The 12,520-nt window shown below is 36.7% G+C and overlaps 1 protein-coding gene across 1 annotated transcript in view; it reads left to right on the top strand.

Moving 5' to 3' along the window:
* Window positions 1-10,714, top strand: part of GABRA4 (gamma-aminobutyric acid type A receptor subunit alpha4) — a 105,845-nt gene extending 95,131 nt beyond the window's left edge. The window contains exon 9 of the mRNA XM_069105174.1: window positions 6,578-10,714. Within this exon, the coding sequence (XP_068961275.1) occupies window positions 6,578-7,111 (534 nt within the window). The 3' untranslated portion in view covers window positions 7,112-10,714. The remainder of the gene's footprint in view (window positions 1-6,577) is intronic.
* Window positions 10,715-12,520: the final 1,806 nt, after the last annotated feature.

Here is a 12,520-nt window from a genome sequence, read left to right as displayed (position 1 = left end):
AGTTGTGTTGGCTTTCATCTTTTGGTTCTTGTATGCAGTTTCTACTTTTTCCTTTGGATTCTGAAGTCGCTCTTGCTTCAAATCAGGGTTTAGTGATCCACCTCTAACTTTGGCTGAGAAACAAAATCGACATTTCTGTCAGCTGTGCAATAAATAGTCAATATGCAATTGATTCGTATTCCTATTACAATAGTTCTAAAATAGCTGACAATTGGTTGTACAGAAGCAAGATACTGTAGCCATCTTTATCGTCACTCAGTACTTTTGCCTCTGAATGAGGTTGTTTTCATTCAGGCAGGTCCTCTCAGAACTATCTGTCTTTCCACCTCCTGCTGTTTTTCTCTGTGCGTACTGTACAAATGTACCCCTTCAGTAAGAAAATGTCTAGATAATAAAGGAGCAGTAAGGATAACTGTGAGCTAATAATTTTATTAATAATTCTAGCACATTACTAGTAAAATGGGTCAGTGTTACTCTTGAATGCCAAAGATGAATCATGGTGGTGGGCTCACAGTTTATATGCCCTTGGAAGAGTGGGTATTTCTGAGGGTGGTAAACTCTGATTGGTTAACAGTTAATGAGAAATATGAATATTACAGTGAGAGGTGGGCCTATTCTAATGAGCAGCTGGGGAGATGTGACTTTGATTATGTCATTTGCTTCTAAATTGGCACAGCCTTGGGCAATCTAAGCAAAGAATTTACATCTACCCAAACCTGGGTAAAGCACAATGAGCTTCCCCACCTGGGCAGGATCTGAACAAGATTAAGGAGAAAGTTAATTTAGTCTCATTATCAGCAATGTCCTTCAGAGACTGGACAACCTATAGGCTTCTAAAAACCCTGGTCCTAATTCAATAATAGATTACTAATATAAGAGAGAAACAATAATTTCTCACAACTAAATCATAATTATACAGATTTGTACAAGTGGTCTCTCTTGTCTGGCATATATTCTCTCCTCATATCCAGTTTTAAAAAAAAAATCCCTGTCTTCAAAACTAGGCCCATGTGCCATCTCCTACATGGAGGCTTTCCTGGTCTTCCCAGTTATTAGTATTTTTTCCAGCCATAAAATTACTTTCTATTTATTCTTGTGGGGGAGAGGTTGCAGTAGATGATCCCTAAAGTCTCTTGCAGCTCTAAATATATAATACTATGGCTTCTAAGAATATTAAATTCCTCCAGTATAATTCAAGTCCTTTGAGGACAAGGTTTATTTAATTTTCATTTTTCCACCCCTGGCACCTAGAATAGTTCTTTAATAAAGCATATAGCATATAATAAGTTTGTTGAATTGAATAGACTTGAAATGAATCCTTTTGAAAATTCTGGGGGCTGTTTGTTTTTTCAAATTTGCAGAGTTCTGTCTGGAAGCAGAACAGTGTACTGAAAACATCACTGGACTTGGTCACATAGGTTCAAGTCCCAGTTTCACCAATTCCTGAGTTTTCTTGAGTGACTCAATTTATTTGTCTTAACTTCAATTTCCTTATCCATAAAATGGGGACAACAGAGCTATTTTTAATAAAGCGCCATGTCAACCCTAACATGCTTTACAAAAAGTTAGTTATTGTTATTAGTTCAAATGATAATTTCTGTTTGAGATTTGAAAAAGTGAGCAATTTTATTTTAGTTATATAACAATTTTGCTTCTTCTAGGAGTCAAGCAGTTCTCTGAGAATAGCGGACTTGCTGCTGGGTGTGGGAGTGGAATTTTGGATTACAACAGTGTATCACCAGATGTAATCGTTTGGCTCCTGAAATCTGTAGTTTAGAAATGTCATTGTAGAAATGTAGTTTAGAAATTGTCATACTATTATTGAAGCACTTGATGGCTATATGCTAATATTGTATCACTTATCAGTGGAAAGACCATAAGGTTTCTTCACTATCTGGCATGGGGTCACAGACTTTGGGTAGCCAATGACAGGCAGACCTAACCAACATCAAGGCATATATTCACAAAAAGTAGTCAGTAATGGGTGGTCATGTTATCACCACTGACCTTAGTAAAAATAATTGGAACACGAAACTGTTTTCAAGAAAGTTAAAATAGTCCCCTTCGTTAGAGGAGCTTACAATTTTGGGCAGATAATGACATTCCAAAGTGTGTTGAGTGACCCTAGAGTCTGCACCTGGTGCTATAATATGGTTGGGAATCATGGAACACTGCTATCTCAGAAGACTTAATATTGCAGATGGTCCAAAGAGCAATGGAAAAATGAATGGTGGGTATGAGTAGGTAGTAATGTAAGACATTATGCCCTCTATACCATGGCACATAGATATAGTAGATAGGACATAATGGTACTTTAATTATTATATTTATATATACTATTTATATATTTACACAATATAATTTATGTATCACATTTACATATTTGTTATATTACTTTAATACCATATACCGTATCACATAGACCTATGTGTGACAGTGCAAAAGACATCTGCAGGAAGAGTTATAAATAGAAGAGGTGGGCTAGGCAGGTCATAAGAATCAAATGCAATGGGTATATAGCTCAAGTGCTGTATTAATACTTGAATATTAAAAGAGCTGGATGAATGATTAATGTGTTATGTAAATATACTTTAGTGGATTTATGGACAGAATAGATTAGCTTCGTATAGGATGAGAGGGCTTGAAGGAATTGCATTCTGCTCTGTGGGAAGAAAGGAGTTGGAATATATATTACCCAAAGTTCTTTTCATTCATACTCAACAAAATGTCATTAAACTTTTATTTGAAGACCTCCAGTGAAGGGAAAAATACTATGTCCAAAGGTAGCCAATCCCATTTCTTGGCTAGTACTAATTTTTAGGGAGTTTTTCTTTGTAGAAAAACAAAATCTACATCTTTTCATCTTTTACTCATTATTCTTAGTTCGGCCCTCTGGGACCAAACATATACTTCATAGACCTCCATATAGTAGAAGACAGCTAGCGCATCAGTCCTTAAATCTTTGCTTCTCTTGGCTGAATGTTTCCAGAGCCTTCAACTGAATCCCCTATGATGTGAATCCTTTACCATCCACATTGCACTCCTTTGGATATAATTCATTTATAAAAAGAAGTGAGAGGCATCTAGTTTGTGCAGTGGATAGAGTGCTGGGCCTGGAGTCAGGAAGACTCATCTTCCTGAGTTCAAATCTGGTCTGACTTACTAGCTGTGTGAACCTGGGCAAGTCACTTAAACATCTTTGCCTCAGTTTCCTCATCTGTAAAATGAGCTGGAGAAGGAAATGGCAAACCGCTCACATATTTTCACCAAGAAAACCCCAAATGGGGTCATGAAGACTCAGACACGACTGATATGATTGAACAGAAGCAGTAGCAAAATGGGGTGCCCTAAACTAACAAAGTATTCCTGAAAGGATTCAATGAATGAAGAATAGTCACCTCCCCATCCCTGGCCATTGTGCTTTTCTTATGTCACCTGAGATTGCAGTGGCTTTCTTGGCAGCCATATGACACAGGTAACTGTTAACAAGCCTGGAGTTCATTCAACCTTCCAAGTCTGTTTCCAACTGCTGACTAGCCATGATACTTCCCTGTCCTTTGTCTGTAAAGTTAACATTTTGAACAAAAGACCTTCCATTTATCCCCATCAAATTTAAAATGTTGCCCAATGAACTTAGCCTGTTGGGGTTTTTTTTCTGTTGATGTAGCAACCTAAAGATTAGACTATATTTAAAAGTATGTACTTCATGCTTATTTTGGAATATAAGTGCACCTGGTCATTCCGTCATTCCTCTTCTTCCTGGCGTTCATGTTAGTACATATTCATGCCATATATATTGGGACTTGATCAGATACTGCCTCATGTTTATCATTCACTGTCATGTTCCTGAGTCCATGAGATAGTGAGTGAACACCTGGAGGTTAAAGACTATGGTTTCTATTTCTTTTTACTTGTTTTCCATTCAAGCTCCCTAATAACAATGAGTGCATCGTAGGTACTCAATAATACTTGTTGAATTGAGTTGAACTGCATCGAACTGAACTGCAATCAACAGATTTTGTAAGATTTCCCTTCCCCTCCCACTCTTATCATCTCCCTATAACCTTGGCCAAGTTGCTCTCTGGCTCATTTTCTCATTCTGTAAACTGGAAGCAATAATATCCTCAGCACAGAAGGATTAAAGATGTGAGGATTAATTAGGCAATGTTTATAAGTGCTTTGTAGAAAAAAAAATGCTGGTAAGTAATGGGCTCTTCAACTTTTAGGTGGATTGTCAATTGTTACTTCAATTGTCTTCATTCAAATTGAGGTGCCTGCCATATGTTAGACTATGTCTTCTCATTAGTTCAACTGCAACCTGCTTGGAAAATTACTGTAGGCTGACGTGAAGAATGTTTCTTCTCCCTCCCAGAGTCTCATTTGGTTCCAAATTTAGAACTTGTTGAATTGAGTTGAACTGCATCTACACTTAGTGACCTTGAAATCGTGATTCATTGTGTCTATGAGATAGGAATTGAACTTGGGTAGCAAACTTGGTGAGGGGCTTTAAGACTATTGGGGGAACCAAAAAAAATGTTTTCATAAGCAAAATAAATCTCTGTTATGCAACCAACTCTCAGTTATCTGAGTGTAGATGATTTACTTTATGGAATATTTGCATCCAGTGTTTTATCCACTTTTGACTTCCTCCTGAATCTGTCTCATTTCTGAACTGCCCTTTCCTTTCTTCTGCTATGTCTTGGGGGTAATTTTTTTTAGGAAATATTGCTTAAGTATAATAATCAGGATGACAAAAATCACAATTCATTCCACAATAAAATGTAAATTTTGGTTTATTGGAATCACTGCTTTCCACCAAAGTTCAGCTCAGGAGCAGCCTCCAACTTAAGACCTTTATTGATTCCTATAGCTAATAATCCCTACCCCTCAAGTTACCTTGTATTGTATGTATGTATGTATGTATGAATGTATGTATGTGTGTGTGCATGCATATTGTCACCCTGACAGAATGTAAACTTTGGGGGCAAGGGGTATTTCTTTTTTGTCTTTGCCTGCCCAGTCTATGGCACAGTGCCTTGAACATGATAATAAATTTGGAATTATTAGCATAATTGATATAGAATTGGTTAACTTATTGTGCTTAATATCATATAGCTTAAATTTTATGTTAATGATTTGTATATCATTAAGCTTTATATAGATATCAAATTTGTCAACAGAAAAACATTCTGAGAAATCCTCTTAAGTAGATAAATTTAGTTTTATTAGGAAACTGCTACATGATAACTGGTTGTTAAAAATCAAACCCTTATTCTCTCCAAGGCTGATGATGCAAATAAGAAATGTCATAAGGGGACCCTCTTCAAATATTTGATATCATTGTTGAAAAACTTATTGTTTACTCAAGTTTCAGTATTGAGAAGGGAGAATACTCTCAGAAATACTCATGAAAGTTTTATTTTGTTTTATTACTCAACAAAAGAATATCATAAAATTTATTTTAAAGAGAAATATTGACAAGTAAAATTTAAGTGTACATTGGATATTTGTGTATTGGTTTTCATTCTGTCAATCTGAGATATCATTAGGGTGGGGAATTCCATTTATGCAAACTTCCTACAGCAAACGCAGATGAACTTTAATCTTAGAGAATGGTCTATGGCACTGAGAGGTTAAGTAATTCTCCAGTGGTCTCTTAGATAGTATGCGTCGGGGGAAACCTTTGAAACCAGCAGTGTGTTGGCAAATGTTTAACAGCCATGCAGGTAAGGATGGGGACAGGGAGAGTCTTTAACTTTTGTTTAATCATTATTATTGGCATTTTCTCCATCACTTTCTTAAGTCTTGTGGATTTCTCAGGTATAATAATTATAATGCTCATAATAAAATTTTTCCTATAGGTACTCACTAGCCTGTTTGGAGCTGGCTCCAATATACCCCTTGTATATTAGAATATCCCAGATATTCCTAACTCCCAGGTCATGCCTCTCATATAAATACCCAAGTGCACCAGTATCATGTATAACATGTATGAAGCTTAAGGTTCTTCTTATGAAAGGAACTATTGAGGTTTTGGAAATTAAAGATTTTTTTTAATTCTCAAAAAGAAGGCAATAACACAAGTACAAAAAAGGGTTTTGTTATGCAGTGCATAAAAGCAGATGTTCCTTCTGCTTAAAAAAATTACTAAAATGTTTACAATGCCTAATTGGAGAATTTCAGACATGAGATGCTTTACAATAGAAAGAAACAATGAATGCAGAATATATACAGCAAAAGGCATGAACTCTCAAAATAATAACAAACACATTCCTTGCTTAATCCAGTTCCTTGCAGATTCATTGTCCAATTATTTGTAGAAACAATTAATGTATCGAGAAGCAGGCTCTTGATTGACAACTTGAAGTATGTGGAAATTCATTTGAATTTAAAGTAATTATATTTTAAGCTTCTGAGTGAAGCTAAAGTACTATGGAATGCTTTATATTTAAGGATTGATTTTCAAGATCTGGCCTGCTTGAAGGAGTTTTAACCCCATTAGATATTAGTCCAAATGCTTAAAATAATTATATGTCTAATACTGATTCTCTTTCCCTCTCCCCCCTTACTCTTTCAGAATACAGATGCCAATTCAAATGTGAGAAAAAGAACCAATGTACCAGTTCAATCTGATGCTGATGTTGGCAACAGAACTGAGACTGGAAATGTGTCAGTGGGAAGTTCTGTAGAAGCTCAGGGACCTTCTGGCACTGCACCACAGTCCTATCTAGCTTCCAGTCCCAACCCATTCAGTCGGGTGAATGCAGCTGAGACAATCTCTGCTGCTCGAGCACCTCCTCCAGCTCCTCCTTCCACTCCAACTTTAACTGGGTATGTGTCCCAGCTGGTCTCCACTGTCTCTCCAGCTAGGCGTCACGTATTTGGATCAAGACTGAAACAGATCCACACCAAGGTCAACACTTTTGGATCTTCTGGAAAATCGTCAACTGTCACGCCTCCCCCTGCACCACCACCTGTAGGCTCTGGCACAAGTAAAATAGACAAATATGCCCGTATTCTCTTCCCTGTCACATTTGGAGCATTTAACATGGTCTACTGGGTAGTCTACTTATCTAAGGACCCTATGGAGAAATCAGAAAGTCTAATGTAGTGTTTTTGTTTTATTTTGTTTTGTTTGTTTGTTTGTTTGGGGTTTTTTTTTTTTTGCTGCTATGTAGTAGTTTCCTTAACAATAATGTACTTAGTGCAGGGTACCTTTTAAACTCTTTTTTTTTTTTTAAAGCAAAACCATTCCTTTCTCCTGAAATGAAAGCTTTGTATATGTTCTTTAATGCTATATATGTATATATACATTTATGCATATGTCATATATATGTATATGCCAATTACTGAGAGAATTAACTCCTCAGTGAAAAGAAAGTAATTTCTTCCCTTTCCCCAAATGGCAATATAAATAAAAGAAACTTACGTTAAATTTAGAAGAAAATCAGAACTTCCTTGTCCAGAAGCCCCCATGGGGAAGTCTGGACAGGGGGCAGTGGACTGTTGTTGTTCATTGAAATCTGAAAATGAGCACTGGTGTTTTAAAAATATCCATAGTGAATATCAACACTGTCCTGAGTTTCGAGTGGCACTCCCCTTAACCAGAAGTGTATATGCGATATCACATACAATGACCTTTCAGAATCTTCTTAGTGCCTGTGAGAAAATTGTTTTTAGACCAATGAAGGGAAAAATATATCTATATACACTGAACAGTTGAAGTAAATTCCCAATGCATTGATGAAGCAATGCATATAGGGGAAAACCAACAAGTTTACTCCTCCTTTGGAAAAACCATGACCTGATTGCACCAGCCAGGAAATTCTTGCTTTGGTGCTCCAGTGAATCTGGGATCTCATTGATGTGGGTATTTCCTCCACTGATGGAAATCTCAGCCTATCCATACCTGCCATGAATAAAAATCTAGCCCATCTGTAAGGAAAAGCATTTCTTCTGAAAAGAGCACACCTTTAAACTCATACAGGCAATGAATGTATTGCCCATCTTATTATAATTAGCATGAAGAATTGCTTTCTTAGCAGAGAAATACTTGAATTTCCCAAATGAAGTGAATGTCCTCACTAAAGCAAGACTCTACAATCTGGTGCCCCCAAAGTTGAATTCTCAGGTAGTGATCAAGTAGATCTCTTTTTAATCAGTATGGGTAATTACCAGGATGGAAATTCTTTCCACCATTTATCTAACATAGTTTCATAGAGAGCTACCTGAGAGCACAGAGAAGCTACTTGACTTTCCCAGGGTCACACAGCTTGGATGTATCAGAAACAGAACTTAGATCCTGAGTTTCCTGATTCCAAGGTTCCATTTACTATGCCACACTAACTCTAGAGGATAAACTAAATGATTTTAGAGTATGCAGATGTTAAGATGATATAAAGATGGGAATGGCTTTTGCAGTTGGCACCTAAAAAAATAACAAAACATAGAAAAGCAGATTGCCCTGGGTTGCACTATTGTTATAAATGTACCAATACTATTGTGATGCTGAATGTCAGATCTAGACACAGTGACACTTGAAAAATCATAAGCTCCCAGTCAAATTTTTCTTTGCACCCAGAAATACAAGGTGACCGGATTTTGTGAGAAGTGAGCTAATATATAGTGTAAGGGGTAAAATATGTAACAAGTCCCATGTTTTAGGGGCTTTTCTTGGGTCCACTTCCCTATGTGGGTTGGCAGAAGCCAGTAAGAGTCCTGACAAAAGTACTATTAGAGAGATTTGATAATTTTGATGAAGTCTTTGGACTTGAAATAATTCCAAAGGAGTGTGGGTAAAATAACAATTCAAGGGCATTGCATAAGGTTTAATTTACTCATTTAGGAAGTTTTAAAGAATTTCTAGCAAAAAATCATTTTCCTTTTCAGAAGGTAGACTTGACAACTTAATTGAATGTCTCCTATATAGATCATGGGACTCAGTCCATGCCTGGTTTTGAGAGTCACTACTCTCCTGTCCTCCCCTTTAAAATCACTCAAAGGCATAGGAGTGGAGTTTTCCTCAAAGTATTTAGGGATGTTCTGCTGGTAGGAGCCTCCACAAAAATTAGATTGGTCATTTCTTGGCATTAAAGCCACTGCCATTGCCTTTTCAAAGTCTCACTTATAACTTGTACTTCAAGGAGATCTTGGTATTGGCCATTGCTGTAAAGGACAAATACAGAACATCTATTATATGAGGGAATCAGAATGATGGCATATTTATCCTGGAGCATTTTTCTAGGGGATGTATAGCTGGGATAACTAGAGAAATGTAAATAATGACAGTTTTTCCCCAACATAATTCACAACACCACACAATAAATACTCAATATCTTCCTGATTTATCATGTTGTTTATCAGTTTTTTAAAAGGGACACAACTGCTGGACCTGAAAATTTGAAGACCTGAGTTCCAATTTAGCCTCAGATGCTTACTAACTGTGTGACCCTTAAGCTAGTCACAATTTCTGTTTGCCTCAACAGATTTCCAACAAACAAATACGTGAATACAGAGCTATTTCTGGCAGTGGAAAGATAGTTTACTTCATAGTTGCAAAGGGATAGAGTGTTGGGCATAATTATGAGAAAAAAATATAAGCAAAGACTCAGTGTGGTGCAGTGGAAAAATCAGTGGAGTAAAATGGGAATAATAATCCTTGAAGTACCTACCAAACTTTTGGGGCTATTCTGTGTTTTGCAAAACTTGAAGTGATATAAAATATGAGTTATTATTAGTGTTAACTTTTTAGTAAAGTATAAATTTTCCTCATTTACCTTCAGACTCCTTCTAGGAATGTCCCATCTTGCCATTGTCTTCCCTAACCCTCACTTATAATCTTGGCAGCCTTTAGAAGGTTACCACAAAAGCCAGAATTGAAACAAATGGATCCTGTTGTACTCATACTATATTCTGTACAAAATCATTATTCTGATTTCAACATTTAGCAAAATCAAGGATCACACATGAGTTGAAATCATAACACTATGTCTTTGGATCATTAAGGAATCCTTTTGGGGCAAGTGGGGATGGAGTGTGGATTCCAGATACATTGCTTTTCTGCACTGGTGATAGGCTTTTCCACACTGGGCGTTTCCTACACTTAACCAATGAAATTGTGGGTACAGATGCCTCCTCTGTCTACTCCCTCTAAATGTACACATATACAATTGGGAGTTAATTTTCTTTGGTTTTAGACTACAGAATCACTAGGAGTCAACAGACCTAAGATTTAGTTCCAGCTCTGCTGCTAATAAATATATCTGACATTTATGTGACATTTGAAGACTTATGAGGTGCTTTGCATAATATCCCTTCCCTTGATCCTCCTTGTAACCTTCTCGATATGGCATATGTTATTATGCCTATTTCATTAATGAGGGAATAAAGTAACCAGCGAGGTGAGTGAAGTTATATGCCAAACACAGGCCTGATACAGGTGGAAGAGTGGCTCTGGCTCTCTAGAAGAAGCTAGGTGATAGAGAAGGATCTTGATCCACACACAGCTCAATTTTCCCATGATCCCACAAGTAGTTAGTGTACTAAAATGTCACGAGGGCTTGTTTTGAATTCAAGAAGGAAAGAAGTATTTATTATATGCCTACTATATATGAGGCATTGTGCTAAGCACTTTACAAATATTATCATTTGGTCTTCACAGCAACCCTAGAAGGTACATGCTATTGTTTGCCCCCGCCCCCCCCCATTTTATAGTAATCTGAGGCAAGCAGAAGTTAAGTGACTTGCTCATGATCACACAGGTAGTAAGTGTCTGAGGTTGGATTTGAACTCAGGTCTTCAAGTCTCCTCAGTCATCAATCTATCCACTGTGCCACCTACCTACTCATCAGTATGGTGGTATGGGAAGAGTGCTGGATTTAAAGTCAGAGAGTTGGAGTTCTAACCCTGACCTTTCCAATTATCTGTGTGACTTTGTATAAGACACTCAGCCATCCTTAGGCTTAGTTTCCTAATATTTAAAGTGAGGGTGTTGGAGGAAAAGACATTTAAAAAGATGTGTTTGTGCTCTATTGTATGTGGTAATTTGGTACAAGGATAAATTTGCAAAATAATATTAATCTTTTGTATCTTATAGTGTTTAAAGTTTTCAAAATATTTACCATGCCTTATTTCACTAGATCTGCCTCATTGCTTTATAAAGTAGGCAATGTAGGTCTTATTGTCCCCATTTTGCATATTGAATAAAATAATATTCTCATTGAGGTTGTATAATGTAAGATATATAAAGTATTAAAAAGTTGAGATGTTCATTTTATTTGGGAAATAAGGCTGGAAAAGACTTTACAAAGTACTTTCCATCAGTCAGCAGTACATTCTACTCAGTAGCTTTCGAAGTTAACAAGGCTGGCCAAAGTCCTGATTGCCTTGTCCATATCATCATGTGTTCTGCCCCCAGTTGCCAACTGCATGCTCTCCTTGGCACAGCATTACTTCCCCAATGAAAATAGAAATAAAAAAAAACTGGACTGTGAGGTAGGAGACACACCCTAGTTCCATTTTTGCCACTTACTAGATTTCTGACTTTGAACCATCATTTAGCTTCTTTGGCCATTAGTTTTTTTTTTCTTCCATAAAATGAGAGCTTTCCATATTGCTTTTCCAATTAAGTCGCAGCAAAACTTTTTCCTACAGTTTTCATTAACGTGGAAAAAAAGTATCTTCAAACAGTCCTTTCCTGGTCATCCTCTAGAAGGAGAAAAGCTATAAAGACAGAAAATGATAGGAGAAGAGAAAAGTGAAAGAGCCACAAAGAATATATAGGCATAATTAGAAAGAAATAATTTATATTGGGCTAGAATGAACTAAGGAACCACTAAAAAATCAGGGTGAGCTTAAATCTGATAGTCATGGGTTTAATGGAAATTATGCATTGGGACTCTAATCAAAACTTTTTCCAAAATATTTGTGGGTCAAGGCTCTCAGTGCATCTGATGTAGCACCTTTTAACTTAGTGTTAGAGTATGACAAACCATAGGATCACATTCTACTTGTGACATTTGGGATCATAAGATCATAAATTTAGAGCTAGGAGGCATCTTAGAAATGAATTAACAAAGGAAACAGATCAAGAAGTGCTAAGTGACTTGTCAGACAGGCAGTTGGTAGTAGAGATGAAATTTGAATATGTCTTTGCCTCAAACCCCAGCAACAGTGCCTGGCACATAGGAGGCATTTAATAAATGCTAGGTGACTGACAACCTGACTCTCCATTGTCACACCATACCCCATACTAGCTGTATAACTCTAGGCAAGCACTTAAATCTCTTTAAGCCTCAGTTTCCCTGCCTGACAAAATGAGGATACCTATCTTACAGCATTCTTTTGGGGTACTAGATGAGATAATGCATGAAAAATTATTTTGATAAACCTTAAAGTACTATATAAATCATTATCATTACTGAATGTGGCATTTCAGTGATTAGGATATTACTTTGATACATTGAACATTGTAATTTCATCATTGTGGACAAGCCCTACATTTTTTTCTGGCCCTATGTGA

Source organism: Petaurus breviceps, unplaced genomic scaffold (genome assembly GCF_028583685.1).
Source record: "Petaurus breviceps papuanus isolate PSGF00001 unplaced genomic scaffold, PetGlider_PUasm1.0 76, whole genome shotgun sequence".
Taxonomy (NCBI): domain Eukaryota; kingdom Metazoa; phylum Chordata; class Mammalia; order Diprotodontia; family Petauridae; genus Petaurus; species Petaurus breviceps.
The sequence above is the reverse complement of the archived record's forward strand: the minus strand, read 5'-3'. Positions and strand labels throughout refer to the sequence as shown.